Consider the following 21,029-nt stretch of genomic DNA (forward strand, 5'->3'; position numbering starts at 1 on the left):
TCGCCAGAAGCGGCTTAGTCATGCTGGCCACATGACCTGGAAGTTGTATGCCGGCTTCCTCAGCCAATAAAGCAAGATGAGCGCCGCAACCCCAGAGTTGGCCACGACTGGACCTAATGGTCAGGGGTCCCTTTACCTTACATACATGAAATCTTTACATATTGATACATATACATTATATTCATCAATTCACATTTTCACACATTATGCACCAACATTTATCCATTTCTTATTTCTTGCCCTGTGTCTTCCCTCCACCCATGCATGACTTCCTTGTTATTATTTTGTAACTTTATTATTGAGATTGTAATATTGTATCTTAATAACTAAACATTCAATCTTATATATCTGCTTAGCTTAGCTTAGCTTTGTGAAATCAGTCCATACATATCAATAAATTCTTGTTGGATTGGAGCATCTTTTGGTCATGTATTCTTCTACACGTTTCCATTCCTGTTTGAGATTTTGATTAGATTGCATTCTAATTGTTGCCATCATTTTTGCTAATTCAATCATTTCAAAAAAATTATTTTGCCAATCTTTCAGTGTTGGTACTTCTTCTGATTTCCAATTCTTGAGCCTATTTCATTACAAAATACACATTTCCGAATGAATTTCATCCTGTCGTTTGTATGCACATTTTGATAACGTGTTTGGAGACGAGAACTTCATTGCAAAATTTGGAGAACTCGAAATCACAAAAGTGATTTCCTTTCTGGCCTACTGTGCCCAGAGTCAGGGGAAAATCTGGGTCTGAGGGCGGACACATCAATCTGAGTGTGCAACCAACACCGTAACCCAGGAGCCTTTGTTTCTTTCTCATGATTCATCTCCCTTTCTTTCCAGATGCTGAAGCTGGACCTTCAGAACATCAAAGAAAGTTTTCTTCCTGTTTCTGAGCTGGCAGATAAAATAGCTCAGCTGGCTGAGCCCACAGAACCACTTCTTCCAGAAAAACTCCAACCACTTCAAAGGATCTCCTATTTGGAGAAGATGCTACAAATGAAAGAAAATGAGTTTAAGGTACTTCTGAGTGGGTCGCTTTGCTGTTAACTCCTACATGTCAATAGGTTTGGGGGGTGGGGGAGAGAGGAATAGTGCTTCTGGGATTTCCCCCCCAATGTATTTGTTGGGAAATGCCATTGGCCATACAAATTTATACACCTGCACCATGAATTGGCAGGCTTCCGGCTTGCAGGATCTGTGCTGTTTTTTACTAGACCCCCACGACCCACCAGCTGATCAGGGGCAAAATTAATTTCCACCTAAGAACAGTCTGTTTCTTCATTTCTTCCTGTATTCCACCTATCCTGCTTCTCAGTAGCTGGAAGTGAGCAAATGCTCATTTTTCTGTTTCCAGAGATGGCGAAGCAGCCATTGTAAAGTTTCTTTTTCCCAAAAGGCCTTTCTGCAACTTCATGGCGCCTCATTTGCATGTCAGCCGCCTCCTCCCAAATTCTGCCGTGACTCTTGCAAGATTATCCTTCCCCTCCCCTTTAATCATCTTCTAGCCCAATTGAGAGTTCTAGATGACTCAAAAGCAAGCACACTATTTTGTGACAGTTTTGCAGGGCAAATAAAGGTAGCATCCTAGTACAAATCACACACACACACACACACACACACCCGTATCAGGGCAGTTTACAATATTCAACATAGAGCACCATATAAAAGAAAGAAAGCAAAGTTCAAAATCATAAATAAGGTGATTGGCTGATCGAAATGAAAATTAAACCTCTGCAAACATCAGCATATTAATTTCTCTCCTCAGTTTGACCTTTTACAGCTGAAGCGTTTTGAGACTTGCTTGGAAAACCTGGAGAATCATGTTAAAGGGTTCACAGAAGTATTGGAAAATCTGAACCAAGGCACTGAAGACTCAGATCTACTCATGGTAAGCCATAAAAGCTCATAGGCCATCTTTTTCCCAGCCTGGTACCCACCAGATGTTTGGAACTGCAACTCACTCATCCCTTCTGGGCGGCAGGGGAGGAAAATATAGGGGAGCATAATCAGTTCTTCAAGAACAAAGCGGGCTGTTTAAAAAATTCGTTTGAGGCCGTTCCGATCTTCCCTAGCTGGTGTCCTTCCTTGTATAGCAATTGGTGGCTCTTGTTCCTTTGGCTTTCCTGGCACCTGGTGTTTTGCACATTGTGCCAAAAAAGCACTGCCCAACAAGAAGCATGATAGGCTTTTGCAAACCAGCAGCCTCATCTGTCTTGTCCTTTTTCTCAGAGCCAGATGTTGGTCCTCACAGCTTTATCACCCGAGATGGAGAGTCTGAATGAATTCAGCTTTAGGTTTCCGCTCAGTGACTTCACTGCAAAAAGACTGCAGGATCTGAACTGGCGATGGACTCAGAAGAAAGCTATGGCTCTGGAGAAATGCTGGTAAAAAAACATTCTTCCTGATGTTTAGTCAGAAACTCCTTCCTTGTAACTTAAAATCCATTTGTTTGGGTCCAAGCCCTTTAGATAATTGATGATGGCCACCATATCTCCCCTTAGACTCCTCTTTCCCAGGCTAAAAATACCCAACTCCCTCATCAGGCTTGGTTTTGAGACCCTTGATCATCTTGGTCACCCTCCTCTGCACACCAGCTTGTCAACACCCTTCCTAAAATTGTGGTGCCCAGAATTTGACACAATATTCCAGGTGTTGTCTGACCAATGCAGAACAGAGCAGGACTATGACTTCCCTCAATCCAGACGCCAGACTTCTGTTGATGCAGCCAAGAATAGCATTAGCCTTTTTTGCTGCTGCATCACACTGCTGATTCGTGTCAAGCTCTGCCAGTCATTGGATCAGGCCCCACCTACTGTAGTTCTGTAGGCTCCCTGTGTTCTGCCCCATCAGTCCCAATGGGCACAAACCACCCTTGCCACCTGGGCCACAATCATGCATGACTGAAAGCGTAACTGGCAGAAGGCGCGGCTGCAGAACTGATTTCGAATTTTGTTTCTCATTGCAGTGAACTGCAGGGCATTCAGTCTGATGAAAAGTTCATTCAGAGATGCCAAAAGTGGGTGCTGTTCCAAGAGAAAATGAAAGAGGTCTTGAGGGAAGATATGGCGGGCAGCCTAGAGGGGCTGCGGAAACAGCAGAGGGAGTATGAGGTAATGTTCCTCACTGTTTCGGCCCCAATCCAGAGCAGAAAGATGGATCTGATTGCTACACCAAGCAAATCATTGGCTGTGGGACTTGAGTTAAATTTTGCCATGATACAGTTTCATTCTCTAGCCAATTAGACTTCCTGAGGTTGCTCTAGGGCAGTGGTTCCCAATTTGCTAATCAGTGAACACCCCCTATTTTCCAAAAGCCAAGCCATGGATCCCCTGCTTTTGAGAAATTAGATAACACTATGGTAGTTACCTGCACAAAGCAGTTTTTTGGAGAAAATGTGGGGTAGCCCCTAATAAGCAAAGGGTTTTAGGTATACTGAAAAAAAGACCATAGCATTTGTGATATTACCACAAATCGCCTATCCCCGGACAGTAGGAAAAACTTATCTCCATTGCTCCACTACAACTGAATAATAAAAAAGCAATTGTGTTCCTAACTTGCAAGTGTTCTATATGCAGAAGGCTTTTTATATGAGAGAGTATGCTATTCCTTACTTGTAATCTGGGATGGTAAGGTAAAGGTAAAGGGACCCCTAACCATTAGGTCCAGTCGTGACCAACTCTGGGGTTGCGGCGCTCATCTCGCTTTACTGGCCGAGGGAGCCGGCGTACAGCTTCCGGGTCATGTGGCTAGCATGACTAAGCTGCTTCTGGTGAACCAGAGCAGCACACGGAAACGCTGTTTACCTTCCTGCCGGAGCGGTGCCTTTTTATCTACTTGCACTTTGAGGTGCTTTCGAACTGCTAGGTTGGCAGGAGCAGGGACCGAGCAACGGGAGCTCACCCCATCGCGGGGATTCGAACCACCAACCTTCTGATCGGCAAGTCCTAGGCTCTGTGGTTTAACCTACAGCGCCACCCGCGTCCCTGAGAATCTGGGATGGTACATCTTAGCAAATCTTTGCAGCCTGTCGTTCTGCTAACTTGCATCTTCAAGACATAGGTAAAGGCATGGTCAGGGGTGATAAAGTATTGGTTGAAGTATTGGAGTAGAAAATAGCTGGAATTTTGTAATGTTTAATCTTTCCCTTTGCATGAAGCATAATTAAAACATTTCCTTCGATGTTTACAGACATTGCAAGCGGAGATCTTGGTGAACCAGCAGACTTTTAATTCTATCATGTCAAAGGCTTTGCACGTGCTGGAATCGGGAGAAGCTGAAAACCGGTGAGATATATGGCTTGGTTGTGTGTTTCAAATCGGGGTGCAGTTGCAGGGTGTGTGCATTCTAAGGCTTGAACTCGACAACAGTTTTTAAGGGAGGGTTGAAGGTGTCATAATAAATCACCGTGCCTAAAACAGTGAGTAATGGAGCTGAGCAGAGGATTGTCTCACCTCTTATATACCCAGGTGATCACTCCACGCCACAGGTGAGGACCTCCTGCAGGTAGCACGTTATCAGAAGGTCCATTCCAAACAATATGGGAATCTGACCTTTTGTGCTGTGGCATCTAACCTTTGGCATTCCCTCCGATTACATATTAGACAGGCAACATCTCTGTTGCGTTTTTGCGTGTGTATGGAAGACCTTCTTCTAACAAGTCTTTCAAGTTGAAATTGTTCCCAGTCTACATCTGTAGTGCAATTGTTTTTAATTGTTCTATTGTTTGTGTGTTTGCTGCCCTGGACTCCTTTGGGAGAGGAAGGGTGGGATATAAATTGTAGTAGTAGTAGCAATAATAATAAGAAGAAGAAGATGCTACATGACTGACAAGTTAATCTCTGACCACTTCAGGACCATGTTTCTCTCCAAACTCACCCTGCTGAAGGAACAGTGGCAAAGCATCGTCCGGGCAGCTCAGCAGAGAAAGGGCGAGATTGACAGTAACGTAAAGCAATGGCAAAAATTCACAACTTCACTACAAGACATCAAGAAGATCCTCATGCACACAAGTGGATTCATGGCGGCTGTGGAGAGTCAGGAGAAGTATAGTCTACACCAACTCAGGAATCTGAGTCACGACATCAAGGTTAGGCCTCCTCTTCCTACAACCAGCGAAACATAGCGTTGCATTTTTAAAAGATCAAAATTGCTAGTGCTTGGAAAACTTAAAGGGGACTTGGCATCTGTTAAACTAGAGGTGGGCAGAAGATCGCTCAGAATCTAGGTGGTTTGCAGTGTAATGGAAAATTATTTCTGACTCTCAGTTGTCTTAACTATAGCAATAACTGAAAATAATTCACCCTATAAATTAGGTTGCTGAAATAGAATGCTTGAGGGGAGACCAAGTGTAGGGTCTTTTTTTATATATGGAAGGACTTAAGAGTTTTGTTTTGGTCCTGATCAGAAACTCCTGGCATCTTGTTCCTTAATTATTGGAGAATGCCTGCCAGGTTAAGTCCATATTTTGCACACCTGGCTCCAGCTGGTGAACCTCAGGGTCCTAAGGAAAAATAAAGTAGATCCCTCAAGCTTTAAGTTTGCTCACCCCTGCGTTAAAAACTGACTTCCTTTTTCTCGTAAAGCAGTGGATCCAGTTATTCTAGCTACCTCTAATATTAATTCATCTCTTTTTCTCCAAAAATCTCTCTTCTCCTTTCTCGGGGGGCATCAGCAAAAGTAGAGCAGGAAGACTGTAGATGTTCTGCCGGCTCTGCAGTTGTCCTGGCTGTTTCTCCTCTCCTGCCCCTGGTGGGGGTGTATGTAATGTGGAGAATATTTGGAATAGACTGTGGAGACCTCGGTTCAAATCCTGACTCAGCAACAAAGTTCTCAGGGTGACTGGATGTGAGGCCTTGTTTACACACACACACACACACACACACACACAGAGAGAGAGAGAGAGAGGGGGGGGGGCACACGTTCGGTCTAACCTACCACCAAGAGTTGTGAGGATAAAATGAATGAGAGGGACCCCACAAATTGCCTTGAATTTATTGGTGGACATACAGGGAGAATTATTATTTTTAAGCATTTGTGTCTTTTCAAATCTAGTACAGTGGTACCTCAGGTTAAGTACTTAATTCCTTCCGGCGGTCCGTTCTTAACCTGAAACTGTTCTTAACCTGAAGCACCACTTTAGCTAATGGGGCCTCCTGCTGCCGCAGCACTGCCAGAGCACGATTTCTGTTCTCATCCTGAAGCAAAGTTCTTAACCTGAAGCACTATTTCTGGGTTAGCGGAGTCTGTAACCTGAAGCGTATGTAACCCGAGGTACCACTGTATATAAATATTAGGCATTGTTATCGTTGTACAAATCCTGCGGAAACCAGACTGAGAGAACCTTTTAAACAAGAACTCTCCAAACAGTGGTTCTTAAAAAGGAATTAAAGGTAAAGGTAAAGGTACCCCTGCCCGTACGGGCCAGTCTTGACAGACTCTGGGGTTGTGCGCCCATCTCACTTAAGAGGCCAGGGGCCAGCGCTGTCCGGAGACACTTCCGGGTCACGTGGCCAGCGTGACATCGCTGCTCTGGCCAGAGCCAGAGCCAGAGCCAGAGCCGCACACGGAAACGCCGTTTACCTTCCCGCTGGTAAGCGGTCCCTATTTATCTACTTGCACCCGGAGGTGCTTTCGAACTGCTAGGTTGGCAGGCGCTGGGACCGAGCAGCGGGAGCGCACCCCGCTGCAGGGATTCGAACCGCCGACCTTTCGATCGGCAAGCCCTAGGCGCTGAGGCTTTAACCCACAGCGCCACCTGCGTCCAAAAAAAAGGGGGGGGGGAAGGAATTATTTCTCTACTAAAATTGTTTGGTATTGTTTTATTGCTTTGTGGCCATGTCTCTGTGTGTTCATATGATTACAAAACAAAATTAAAAAATTCCTTCCAGTAGCACCTTAAAGACCAACTAAGTTAGTTCTTGGTATGAGCTTTCGTGTGCATGCACACTTCTTCAGATACACTGAAACAGAAGTCACCAGACCCTTCTATATAGTGAGAAGGTGGGGAGGGGTATTACTCAGAAGGGTGGTGGGGTTGGGTGATTGGCAGATAGCTGTGATGAGCCTGTTGACGACTCTTAACGACTGCAATAGGTCTTACAGGAAAAAGCAAGGGGTGAGAAGGTGAAAAATGGCTTTGTCATGTATAATGAGATAAGAATCCAATGTCTTTGTTCAGACCAGGTCTCTCCATGGTTTTAAGTTTGGTAATGAGTTGCAATTCAGCAGCTTCTCTTTCCAGTCTATTTCTGAAATTCCTTTGTAATAGAACAGCTACTTTGAGATCTTGTATAGAATGTCCTGGGAGATTGAAGTGTTCTCCCCTCCCCACCTTCTCACTATATAGAAGGGTCTGGTGACTTCTGTTTCAGTGTATCTGAAGAAGTGTGCATGCACACGAAAGGTCATACCAAGAACTAACTTAGTTGGTCTTTAAGGTGCTACTGGAAGGAATTTTTTAATTTTGTTTTGACTATGGCAGACCAACACGGCTACCTATCTGTAACTGGAACATATGATTACAGTTTGGGCATGTTTCCCTGTTTTCTTTTTAGAAAAAGGAGGTCCTCCTTCAGAGGTGGCAGACTAAGCACTCCTTAACCTTGGCAGCTGGGGAGAAGTTACTTGACGTGGCAAACCCCGAGGCAAGAATTGCCCTTCAGCTCAAGATGACGCATGTGCAAGAGACCTGGAGCAAAACCCAGCTTCAGCTGGAGAAGATCAGAAAGCAGCTTCAGCACACCTTGCAGGTATTTCATAGAATCATAGAATCATAGAGTTGGAAGAGACCACAAGGGCCATCGAGTCCAACCCCCTGCCAAGCAGGAAACACCATCAGAGCACTCCTGACATTGGTTGTCAAGCCTCTGCTTAAAGACCTCCAAAGAAGGAGACTCCACCGCACTCCTTGGCAGCAAATTCCACTGTCGAACAGCTCTTACTGTCAGGATGTTCTTCCTAATGTTTAGGTGGAATCTTCTTTCTTGTAGTTTGGAACCATTGCTCCGTGTCCGCTTCTCTGGAGCAGCAGAAAACAACCTTTCTCCCTCCTCTATGTGACATCCTTTTATATATTTGAGCATGGCTATCATATCACCCCTTAACCTCCTCTTCTCCAGGCTAAACATGCCCAGCTCCCTTAGCCGTTCCTCATAAGGCATCGTTTCCAGGCCTTTGACCATTTTGGTTGCCCTCCTCTGAACACGTTGCCCTCCTCTGGACACGTTTCTTATTTAGCATAAGAAAAGACCCTGGCAAGAGTACAGAACCCCCATATTCCTATAATGGAATTTCCAAGCTGGTGTTGATTCATCTTGAAAACAGGATGAAAGCAACATGTACATTTAGAGACATAGACCCATCACAAATTGCAGAACAAAGCTTGTCCCAAAGGCAGTATGTAAAGGTAAAGGGCCCCTGACAGTTAAGTCCAGTCGCAAACGACTCTGGGGATGCGGCGCTCATCTCACTCTATAGGCCGAGGGTGCCAGTATTTGTCCACAGTCAGTTTTTCCAGGTCATGTGGCCAGCATGACTAAGCCATTTCTGGCGAAACCAGAGCAGCGCACAGAAACGCCGTTTACCTTCCCTCTGCAGTGGTACCTATTTATCTACTTGCACTTTGACGTGCTTTCGAACTGCTAGGTGGGCAGGAGCTGGGACCGAGCAACGGGAGCTCACCCCATCACAGGGATTCAAATCGCCGACCTTCTGATTGGGAAGCCCAAGGCACACTAATTAAGGAATTAGATGGAGGGGGTTGCTATGGCATTGACACCACAAAGGAATGCCTACCTTTAAAAAACAAAAACTAGACTGTGTGGCAGGGGAGTAAAAGAGTTCAGGACACGGGCGTAGCTGGGGGGGGGGGGGATCAAGTAAATCAATAAAAATAACTGAGGTTCTGCCCCCCCCCCCCAACATGAAGCCTGCTCCCCTAACATAAATCCTGGCCCATGGTTCAGGATCAGATTCCACTCCTATTTTGCTGGCTCCTGAGATATTACAAAGGCCTGAGTGTTTGCAAGTGTTTGCAAATGGTCCCCAAATCCTGAATTCTTCTGAATTTTCTTGCACTAGCCCTGGCTTGGCTGAGTTGGGCAATGATGCTTTCTGAGTGTCAGTTTCTACCTCTGCACACCAAGTTGCCCTGTCTAGTAAAGAGGACAACAAAATAGCTCAGGGCTTAGGTGTTACTAGCTTCATCCATCCTTTTAAGCAATGTCTACTGGCGTCCATTAGCTCCCTTCATGTCTTGCTTTTTCCCTCTTCGACATTACAGACGTGGGAGAGCTGCAAAAGCCAAGCTGAAAACTTGGGCAACAGACTGCAGGAGCTGAAAGCAAGAATAAAAGACCCTCTTCCAGTCCAGCATGCTGAGCTTCAGGCTGCCAAGGAACATGCCAAGGTAAAGAAAACCCTGAATTGTCAATTACCGTATTTTTTGCTCCATAAAACACACTTTTTTTCCTCCTAAAAAGTAAGGGGAAATGTCTGTGCGTCTTATGGAGTGAATTTGTGGTCCCTGGAGCCAAATTGCCCAGGGGCAAAAAGCAGACAGTGCTTTTTCTTTTTTTTTTTTAGAAAGAGGGAAGGGGGTGTTGAAACAAAGCCGCTGATCAGCAAGCGATCAGAGGGAGATAAGGGATGCTAGCGATAAAGGAGGCTGCCTGGGAGGGGGGAGGCAAAAGCACATGGATCCTCAGGATTTTTGCATTAGGTCACCCCAGATTCACCATCAGATCACATAACATGTCCATGGCTACAGCCGGTACCAAAAAAATCACGCATCCACTGTTTCGTGGGGCCGCAATGGCGCAAAAACGTGGTTACAAAGCACTGATCCACAAGGTTTCTCAGGATTTTTGCATTGGGCTACCCCAAACTCACTGTCAAATCACATATCATGTCTGTGGCCATAGCATGAACCACAAAAATCATACATCCACTGTTTCATTCAGAATTCCCCCCCCCCCCTTGTTTTCCTCCTCTAAAAACCAGGTGTGTCTTATGGTCAGGTGCGTCTCATGGAGCGAAAAATATGACACTTCCCTAGTTTAGCTTTTAAAACCAAACGATTGTTTCTCCTTTGCATTTGCAACCCAACTTTTTCTCCATTGAGCTCAAGGTGTCGTACATGATTCTCCCTCTCTCATCCTCAGTGAATTCCCACAACAACCCTGTGAGATAGGTTAGGCTGTGAGAGGCAACAGCTGACGCAAGGTCACCTAGTGAACTTCATGGCCAAGTCGGGATTTGAACCCTGGTCTCCCAGGTCCAGCGTAAGGCCCAGTGGAGCAGAAGCCTCAAGTGCTTCTGGGAAACGGGCTTCCTCTTGCCTGGCCGTTGACGTCCTAATTTGTACAGAAGCCTTTATCTTCTCATTTGTTTTCGTCCCAGTAAATTTATGCAAGTTGAATGATTCGAGGCAGCTTTCCCTAACCTGTCGCCCTCCAGATGTTTTCAACTACAGATCCCAAATTGTAGCTCCATAACATCAGGAGAGCACCAGGCTGAGGAATGCAGATTCAAAGAATATCCACACTCCCAACTCCTGATGCTCTGATATAGCACTGGAAAGCAGGTTGGGGCACCATGCTGAGCTAGTGTAGAGCTAATGTTCTTGGAATTAAGGTTGCAAGCTAAAGTACTGCTTTGAGAGTGGCAGTTAAACTGATATAAGTCTTTGAAAAAAAGATATAATTCTGTTTGGACACAAGTTCCTTTAAAAAGTTGGTTGAATGGGTTTTCAGCATGGCGGATCCGGAATGGGAAAGATCACCTTCTCACTCCAGTATCTGGAGAAGTTCTGTAGCTCCCTTTTGCCCCTTAGCATCCACACAGTTCTGTTGTTTGTAAGATGATGATGATGATGATGATGATGATGATGGTGATAATTATTTATATCCCGCCCTCCCCAGCCGAAGCCGAGTCAGAGCGGCTAACAACAGTAAAAGTAATACAGCAATCCATTCTAAAATCAATTCATTCTAAAATCAATTCAGTTTACATAAAATCACAGCCAATTAATTGAAATACATTCTAAAATCAATTCAGAATCAAATTAATGGCAACCATTGGGCTAGAGTTCTATGAGGATTGCAGAAGGAGAGAGGGGGTCAGACTGTGCCTTTTTCAAAGGCCTGGTGGAACAGCTCTGTCTTGCAGGCCCTGCAAAAAGATGTCAAGTCCCGCAGGGCCCTAGTCTCTTGTGACAAAGTGTTCCACCAGATCGGGACCACGGCTGAAAAAGCCCTGGTTCTGGTTGAGGCCAGCCTAACCTCCCTGTGGCCCAGTCTCCAAGATGTTTTTATTTGAAGACCGTAAGGTCCTCCGTGGGACATACCAGGAGAGGCGGTCCCATAGGTACGAGAGTCCTAGGCCATATAGGGCTTTAAAGGTTAAAACCAGCACCTTAAACCTGATCCTCTACTCCACCGGGAGCCAGTGCAGCTGGTATAGCAAAGGGTGAATGTGATCCCGTGGCGAGGACCCTTTGAGGAGTCTCGCCGCAGCATTCTGCACCTGCTGGAGTTTCTGCGTCAGTCTCAAGGGCAGCCCCACGTAGAGATAAAATAAAAAGATGGACAAAAACAAAAAGAATAACTGTAGTCTGGGGTACAGGGCAGACTGTTTGCAAGTGTTTGGGGAAAATGGGTTCAAAAAGACTATAAGGGTCTTGATTTGCAAATGAATCCTGTGCAGATTTGCAGTCTGAGGCTGCTGCCTTGCATTCACTTTCCTAGGACATCTTGAAGTCTGTGGGGAGTTATAAAGGTAAAGGTAAAGGTACCCCTGCCCGTACGGGCCAGTCTTGACAGACTCTGGGGTTGTGCGCCCATCTCACTTAAGAGGCCAGGGGCCAACGCTGTCCGGAGACACTTCCGGGTCACGTGGCCAGCGTGACATCGCTGCTCTGGCCAGAGCCAGAGCCAGAGCCAGAGCCGCACACGGAAACGCCGTTTACCTTCCCGCTGGTAAGCGGTCCCTATTTATCTACTTGCACCCGGAGGTGCTTTCGAACTGCTAGGTTGGCAGGCGCTGGGACCAAGCAGCGGGAGCGCACCCCGCCGCAGGGATTCGAACCGCCGACCTTTCGATCGGCAAGCCCTAGGCGCTGAGGCTTTAACCCACAGCGCCACCTGCGTCCCCTGTGGGGAGTTACTTTCACCTAAACTCAGAGAGGCTTTTGCCCTGGGGTCAGCAAACTTTTTCAGCAGGGAGCCAGTCCACTGTCCCTCAGACCTTGCTGGGGGCCGGACTATATTTTGAAAAGAAAAAAAGAAGAATGAATTCCTATGTCCAACAAATAACCCAGAGATGCATTTTAAATACAGTGGTACCTCGGGTTATATACGCTTCAGGTTGCATACGCTTCAGGTTACAGACTCTGCTAACCCAGAAATAATACTTTGGGTTAAGAACTTTGCTTCAGGATGAGAACAGAAATCGCGCAGCAGCGGGAGGCCCCATTCGCTAAAGTGGTGCTTCAGGTTAAGAACAGTTTCAGGTTAAGAACAGACCTCCCGAACCGATTAAGTTCTTAACCTGAGGTACCACTGTAAAAGCACACATTCTACTCATGTAAAAACACACTGATTCCCGGATGGTCCATGGGCCGGATTTAGAAGGTGATTGGGCTGGATCCGGCCCCTGGGCCTTAGTTTGCCTACCCATGTCCTAGTCCAGCACTCTTAAATGTTACACCCCCCTGGCTCTGATCGAAGTTGTTGAGGTGACACAAAAACAACACAAAAACACTCTGCTTCAAAGCATGTTTCCTTCTCCTCCCCACCCCCACCCTTAAGGTGGAGGGGGAGGAAATCCTATACACAGGAAGAAGCAGAATGGGGGGGGGGTCTTGCTTCTGAGTAGACATGCATGGGTTTGTTCTACAGTGGTACCTCGGGTTACAGACGCTTCAGGTTACAGACGCTTCAGGTTACAGACTCCGCTAACCCAGAAATAGTACCTCGGGTTAAAAACTTTGCTTCAGGATGAGGACAGAAATCGTGCAGCAGCGGCAGCGGGAGGCCCCATTAGCTAAAGTGGTGTTTCAAGTTAAGAACAGTTTCAGGTTAAGAATGGGCCTCCGGAACGAATTAAGTACTTAACCCGAGGTACCACTGTACTAGTTTCAAGCAGCAATTGCATGAATAGCATGAACAGGCCCCCACTTCAGATTCTCTCTCTTTTTAATTTAATTTTATTGAATCTCCCAAACATCTCAAGGATGTGGGATGGAATTACTGCCCCTTTCTGAAAGTTACAACTGCCGCACGTTTGCAAGGATAAAGCAGCTTGCCCCAGTGCAGTTCCACCCCCCTTCCCATCTAGTCACAGCCTGCTCCTATATGCAAATTCCCCTCCTCCACCACCTCCTCTCCCCCCCCCCATTTCCCTTCCCCCTCCTACAGGCCAATCATAGGATTAACCAAAAGGTTTGGAGGGAAATACACACACACACACACACACACACACACATCTCTCCCAGAGCTTACTCTGAAAAGGTCTGTTGTTGTGTGTGTCTCCCCCCCCCCCCCTTTGGTGTTTCAATGAAGGAGTTGGAGAAGTCGCTGGCCAACTGGAACCAAAACGCAAACAAACTTGGCAGCATGAAGGGCCTGGCACACTACATCCTTGCGGAAGATGTGATGGTGCTGAAAGAACAAGTTGAGCATTTGCACAGACAGTGGGAAGAGCTCTGCCTAAGAGTAAGTGGCTTATAGGGGCAGGCGGTTGTTTCTCGGCTGGGCTTTCTGAAGGCAGTTCTGGGGAGGCAGGAGGGAACTGTGTAAGCCTTCCAGTTTTGCACAAAGAAGCACGGGTGATTTTGCTTGAGGGGTCTTAAAAGGGGTCTGGGGTTTCTTTTTTTGGGGGGGGGCTGCGGGTAGTGTTTCTCTTTCTCTTCCTGAAGATGGAGTTTTATTGTGGTGAAAGTATGCGAAAGAACTGCCCCCCCCTCCTGTGTTATTTCCTTCCCCCCTCCACAAAGTTCCCAGGAGAACTGCTGAAAACTTTTAAAACTATTTTAGAATGCAGCCATACAGGGAGAAGCAAATTGAAATCTAGGGATGTTTTTTGTTCAAAACTTAAATACATAATGCAAGTGGTGAAAAGGTATTACAGTGTTCAGAGCACCTGGTATTTTTGTAGTTCTCAGGTAGCAGGCAGCGAACAATCTCTCTCTCTCTCTCTCTCTCTCTCTCTCTCTCTTAAAGCTTAACTTTTTGAAATTTAATTTGGCGAGAGATTACATCTGTGAATGCACTGCAAGCAGATGTTGGAAACCTATTCACATTATTTTCCCCCGCCCAAGTCGTATCCATGCAGTTCTAAAGCCATATGCAGCTTTGAACTGCATTGTATTTATTTGTTTTATTTACTAACTTAACAGGAAAGAGCTGTGCAAAGAAGTGAGTCAAGGCATAAATAGGAAACCAGGCACAGCACAACAGGTTGATAGGAGAAACTGCTTTTGAGCTATTTAAGGAATCTACTAAAGGCAGCCGTGCAGCAGAAGCTAATCTAGGCCCACCTGGATGCTAGAGCGGAAGGGCCAAAGCATAAGTCCATTGGATGGGAGTTTTGGGGCCACCACTGAGAACGCCCTGAGACTTGTAAATACTACCTTGTTCCCTTACAACAACTTGTATTCAGAGGCATAACAGTGGAGGTACAGTGGAAACATTTTAGAATCATAGAATCATAGAGTTGGAAGAGACCACAAGGGCCATCGAGTCCAACCCCCTGCCAAGCAGGAAACACCATCAGAGCACTCCTGACATATGGTTGTCAAGCCTCTGCTTAAAGATCTCCAAAGAAGGAGACTCCACCACACTCCTTGGCAGCAAATTCCACTGTCAAACAGCTCTTACTGTCAGGAAGTTCTTCCTAATGTTTAGGTAGAATCTTCTTTCTTGTAGTTTGGATCCATTGCTCCGTGTCCGCTTCTCTGGAGCAGCAGAAAACAACCTTTCTTTTAAGCCATCTGAGCTGGTGCCCATACTGCTTCTTGGGGGAGCGAATTCCATAGTAACTAATCCATACCTTAACTATTCTAGCCATAGGAATGTGCTGCTATCACTGACTTGTTGTTGTTGTTGTTGTTGTTTAATCGTTTAGTTGTGTCTGACTCTTCGTGACCCCATATCACTGATTTAGTATGGTAATATTGCTGGCAGTGGGACGCGGGTGGCGCAGTGGGTTAAACCACAGAGCCTAGGACTTGCCAATCAGAAGGTCGGCGGTTCGAATCCCCGCCATGGGGTGAGCTTCCGTTGCTCGGTCCCTGCTCCTGCCAATCTAGCAGTTCGAAAGCACGTCAAAGTGCAAGTAGATAAATAGGTGCCGCTCTGGCGGGAAGGTAAACGGCGTTTCTGTGCACTGCTCTGGTTTGCCAGAAGCGGCTTAGTCATGCTGGCCACATGACCCGGCAGCTGTATGCCGGCTTCCTTGGCCAGTAAAGCAAGATGAGCGCCGCAACCCCAGAGTCGGCCACGACTGGACCTAATGGTCAGGGGTCCCTTTACCTTTACCTATTGCTGGCAGTAAGCAAATTTTAGCCTCTTGTTTCATGTCCAGGTGAAACATGACCCAGTGTCCCTCTTGCTAACTTTGGCGCTTATTAAAAGCAGCTGCTGTGAAGTAGCGAATTCTTTAGCCAAGTCGTCACTAACCTGGCTCACTCCAATTCTTTTGGACTACAAATCCCATCAGCCACAGCCAGCATGACCTTGCCACTGGGGACTAGTAGGAATGGTTGGCAAAGACCAGCCCAGACTATTTGGGGGGGGGGGAACGGACGTGTGTGTGTGTGTGTGTGTGTGTCTCACGTGCCTTTCTATAGGTAGCAGCATTCGAAACTTCCATTGTTCTAGGTGCATTTTGTGACAGGGAATTTCATTAGCAGGAGCAGCTTCTGAGCTCTGGGCACAGTACTGCACCTAAGATATCAGATAAAAACTGCAGAGTGGAAGGAAAGGAGGACCTTTTTCTGCTTCCCCACTTGCAGCTACTCTCTGAAGACTGGAGAAGAGACCCTCTTAAGAATATCAGGGAGGTGGACAGGGGAAGGACTTGACCATAAGAAAAATGAACATAATATTCTAGCTGCAGTTCATTCATTTTCAACTTTGTATTCTTGTTATAAAAAGTGTCCCTAAACCTAGGTTTAAAGAGCTATTTAGCTCCTAGCTTTCACATCTCAGTTTCTAAAGCTGATAGGAAGATGCTGCCTTAGGGGAAGAAATAACAGATAATAACAGATAATAAATATTTGGTTATCTATATGGTACTTTCATGCATTCATTTTTTTTTTAATATTTTATTGAATTTTCATAGTACACAATATACATACAAGATCCCTTCACCAAAAAAATAGTACACAAAAAAGCCAGAACAAATACACCAAAAAACATATAGAAAAAAGGAAATAAAAAATAAAAAAGAAAAAGAAAAAAACCAACCATTCAATACAATTTTTTTTTATATATAACTAACTGGACTTCCTCACATCTCCTTTACCCTGCATTATTTATATTAAAAATATCAGCAAATTATTACCTTGTTTCATACCTTATTTTGTACTTTCCAAATATTACACTTCTAAATTTAAGATATTTTTTATCATTTACTCATACCTTAAATTTAAACATATTGTTGCCTTAAATTTCGACCTTTTCTTACTTATAACTTAATTTTCTATTTTACAAAATCTATTTGCTGGAACTGAGATTTTCTAAATCGTGCAGATACTTAACATTCATACAACTTATATTGTTTTTGTAAATAGTCCTTAAACTTCTTCCAGTCCTCTTCCGTTGTTTCTTCTCCCAAGTCTCGGATTCTGCCAGTCATTTCAGCCAATTCCATATAATCCATCAATTGCGTCTGCCACTCTTCCAGTGTGGGCAAGTCTTGTGTCTTCCAATACTTTGCAATAAGTATTCTTGCTGCTGTTGTCGCATACATAAAGAAACTTCTGTCCTTCTTTGACACTTTCTGGCCGACAATGCCCAAGAGGAAGGCCTCCGGTTTCTTAACAAAGGTATATTTAAATACCTTTTTTAGTTCATTATAGATCATTTCCCAGAAGACCCTCACTTTTGGGCATGTCCACCAGAGGTGAAAGAATGTCCCCTCAGCCTCTCTACATTTCCAACATTTATTATCAGACAGGTGATATATTTTTGCAAGCTTGACTGGGGTCATGTACCACCTATATATCATTTTCATAATATTCTCCTTCAAGGCATTACATGCCGTGAATTTTATTCCGGTGGTCCATAACCTTTCCCAGTCCTCAAACATAATGTTATACCCAATATCCTGAGCCCATTTTATCATGGCTGCTTTAACAGTCTCATCCTGTGTGTTCCATTTAAGCAGCAAGTTATACATTCTCGAAAGTACCTTAGTCTTTGGTTCCAACAGTTCTGTCTCTAATTTCGACTTCTCCACCTGGAATCCTTTCTTTTTATCCAATATAAAAACCTCTTGAATTTGAGCGTAGTGTAACCAATCTTGCACCTTATTCTTTAATTTCTCCATGCTCTGCAACCTCCATTTGTCTCCAATTTTTTCTATTATTTCCCAATATTTCGGCCAGCAGGCCTCCATATTGAGTCTTTTCCGGGCCTTAGCCTCCATTGGTGATAGCCATCTCGGGGTCTTACTTTCTAGTAAGTCTTTATATTTTGTCCAGACAATAAATATTGCTTTTCTGACAATATGGTTTTTGAACATTTTATGAATCTTTACCTTGTCGTACCACAAGTATGCATGCCAACCAAAAGCATTGTTAAACCCTTCCAGATCTAGGACATCAGTGTTCTCAAGAAGTAACCAATCTTTCATCCAGCAGAAAGCTGCAGCTTCATAATATAACTTTAAATCTGGCAGGGCAAACCCCCCTCTTTCTTTTGCATCAGTTAATATTTTAAATTTTATTCGGGGCTTTTTGCCCTGCCAGATAAACTTAGAAATATCTTTCTGCCATTTTCCAAAACATTCCACTCTGTCCACAATCTGTAGAGTTTGAAACAAAAACAACATCTTTGGCAATACATTCATCTTTATAGCTGCAATTCGACCCAGCAAGGAAAGTTTCAATCTTGACCAAATTTCTAAATCCTTTTTAATTTCTGACCAACATTTTTCATAATTATCTTTAAATAAATTCAAATTTTTAGCAGTCAAATTAACCCCTAGGTACTTCACTTTTTTAACCACATTTAACTCTGTCTCATTCTGAAACCTTTCTGCTTCCAAAAATGTCAGATTTTTTACCAAAACCTTAGTTTTTTGCTTATTCAATTTGAATCCCGCCACCCGACCAAATTCATATATCAGTTCCAAAACTCTTTTCGTACTAGATTCTGGCTCCTGTAATGTTATTACCAAGTCATCTGCAAAAGCTTTCAATTTATACTGTTTCACTCCGACCTGTATTCCTTGCATTCAAAGTGTATATTAAATTGTTGTAATCCCTATAATGGTCCTGTAAAGTGGGTGAATATTATTACTGTTATTATTATCCTGGAATGCCTTTACCAGGGAGATTCATATACCAGTAGTTGGGCTTTGTTGACCTTTAGGGAAACACTAAAAACTGCTTTATTCTGGTCTGCATTCAAGTGATTTTATGATTGTTCTAGTTAAGAAATGTTTTAACTGCTGCTGCTGTTGTTTCGATGTTAATTTTGTGGGTTGTTTTTTTTTACTGCTGTTTTAAAATTTAAATGTTGCTTTGTTGTATTCTGCCTTGTGGTGGGTGTGGGGGGGGTGAGATAGTTCCTCTGGAAAGTGGCCTTGAAATTCATTTAATAACAACAAACAAACAACAGCTGCCAGTGGGGGCGGGGGTGTGCAGACGGAGATGTCTGGGGCCATCCATTGTACTGTAGCACCCTGCTTGTGGTTAACGCTTAGCTGGAATGAAATATTCAACGTAGCAATAGAGAAATTAAAATAATAATTTATTTGTCAGACAAATAAATATGAGGCACAGTGGTATATGGTTACCAAGCTCTGGCCTGGCCTCCTGCCATTCTGGCCAGGACTTATATTTCCTTAATCCAGCCCCCTTGCTCCTCCTGTGGCTGCCTCTGTCCAATCAGCCTGGTTGAAATTCCTATTGGCTGTTTGCTAGAACCAATCACAAAAGATACACCCATTTCCTCATGCCCTTTTATGGGAAACAAAAAGATATATATTCTTCTATCTATAAATGACAAATAAGTAGTAATATATCTTACATGTGTCTCAACAAGGAACCTTAATTACCAGCTCACCTCGCCCTATTGCCCTCCAAAACAAATGGTTTAATCTCAAATTTTTATCTTAAACAGATGTCAAGGATCTTGAATTCACATCATCATTGAAAGATCTCCTTCTCTTGAAGGTCTTTTAAACAGATAACCATATGTGTGCTCTAATGATGTTTCCTGCTTGGCAGGGGGGCTGGGCTGGTGGCTGATGGCCCCTGTGATCTCTTCCAACTATATGAAATAAGAATCTAGCATAAGGATTTAACATTTCTTAGCTTCTAATTCCTTTGCATAATTACATTTAAGCCAATATATTTAATACATAACATAGATAGCTTTTTAGAAGAATAAACCTTTTCAAAGTGAAAAGGGAAGGAACAGTTTCCAGCCTCAAAATAAGATAGAAAGAAAACCTCTTCTCCAGCCAAGCCAGTTGCCTTTTTCACTGCTCTTGACCTTTCAACCTTAGGAAAATATGGCTCAAGTTTAATGGGAGGCACATGGTTTTATTTTACTATTTACCCACTCTTAATTATGTTTTTCTCTGCTTTTTTTATCTTCTGTAATATGTAGGGTCAGTGTAACCTTGGCTGTCAGCCTGTAATTCCCTTTGACTTTGAGAATTGTTTTCTGCTATAAATCAGGGGGCCCCCTTGTCCAGGAGAATAAACATCTTGCCAAGGTTCTTAGGCAGCTGGTCTTCTGCCTGGCATGAACATTTGAAAATCTTTAAGCTCTTTTTAAGATACAGGCCTTGATCAAGCCTTAATAAAAATGCAGGCTATGATTAGATGCCTCAGTACCACGCAACTAGTTTCCTGTAATTCGTCAGAGCCAGTGTTTGATCCTGGCTTTCCTTTGCATTGAGACATGAAAAACACTAAAAGGATATTTTGGGGTGTATGTGGGGCAAATTAATAAGTGTTCTGTTTCTCGAATACACAATGCAGCAAAGCGGGAAACATGGATCATATGAAATCTTATCTGTGTTTCTCCCCTCCACTCTGCAACAATTCCTTAAAGGCCAACAACTGCTTAATGATTTTTTTTAGAAAGAAATAAAGTGTTGTAAACAAAAATCTGCTCTTTCCCCCTTATGGGGTATCCAAGAGCCCATATAGAGTCCTTACGTAGGTTCCCTATTGGTAGGAGAAAATAACAGAGGCCAACCAGAGAATACTGAGAAGCAAAGCAGCTAGTAAGCCTGATCTTTATTGACCTGTTGCAACAGGGTGCTCCCCTCACACGCAGGAAAGGAGGAGGAACCCAGAACAAAGGTGTGCCTGCCCTTATATATAAATTTTAAATTCCCTGCCCTGGAGCTCCAGACCACCCCTCCATACATCATACATACATCACAGAAGGGGTGTAACCCAAGAACACCACCCCAGATACACCATACCTACATCACAGAAAAGGCGGTCTACAGCAGAAATCTGAGTGCATTGTTTATTTCGTCTGACAGGTTACCTGTTAATGCTCACTTGATTGGATACCCGAGGGAGCTGGCCAGTCTTTTGTAATAATAAATGCTTAGTTCCTGAGCCAGGTCACAGTCTCACCCTATTCAAACAGAGACAGACATACCCTTAAGACAGGATTTGTGAAGGAAAAGACAATGGGGAGGCTTTTCCATTTCTCTACAGCCTTGCAGAGAAAACATTTGGTCAGTTTGGGAATCAAAAATGGTTTCAGGTCGGTCTTCCTGTGCTGATCTAAGTACATGCTTGGTTGGTACATTTATGAACATTTATT

The 21,029-nt window shown here is 44.1% G+C and overlaps 1 protein-coding gene across 6 annotated transcripts in view; it reads left to right on the plus strand.

Annotated features, from left to right (window-relative positions):
- SYNE2 (spectrin repeat containing nuclear envelope protein 2) overlaps positions 1 to 21,029 on the plus strand; it is a 269,050-nt gene that overhangs the window by 211,072 nt on the left and 36,949 nt on the right. For all 6 annotated transcript variants that reach the window (XM_079978462.1, XM_079978464.1, XM_079978461.1 and 3 more), the window contains exons 86-94: positions 847 to 1,023; positions 1,772 to 1,894; positions 2,236 to 2,390; positions 2,972 to 3,116; positions 4,195 to 4,289; positions 4,858 to 5,092; positions 7,560 to 7,754; positions 9,287 to 9,412; positions 13,566 to 13,718. In XM_079978462.1, the coding sequence (XP_079834588.1) occupies positions 847 to 1,023; positions 1,772 to 1,894; positions 2,236 to 2,390; positions 2,972 to 3,116; positions 4,195 to 4,289; positions 4,858 to 5,092; positions 7,560 to 7,754; positions 9,287 to 9,412; positions 13,566 to 13,718 (1,404 nt within the window). The remainder of the gene's footprint in view (positions 1 to 846; positions 1,024 to 1,771; positions 1,895 to 2,235; positions 2,391 to 2,971; positions 3,117 to 4,194; positions 4,290 to 4,857; positions 5,093 to 7,559; positions 7,755 to 9,286; positions 9,413 to 13,565; positions 13,719 to 21,029) is intronic.

Source organism: Podarcis cretensis (assembly GCF_951804945.1).
Source record: "Podarcis cretensis genome assembly, chromosome: 1".
Taxonomy (NCBI): Eukaryota; Metazoa; Chordata; class Lepidosauria; order Squamata; family Lacertidae; genus Podarcis; species Podarcis cretensis.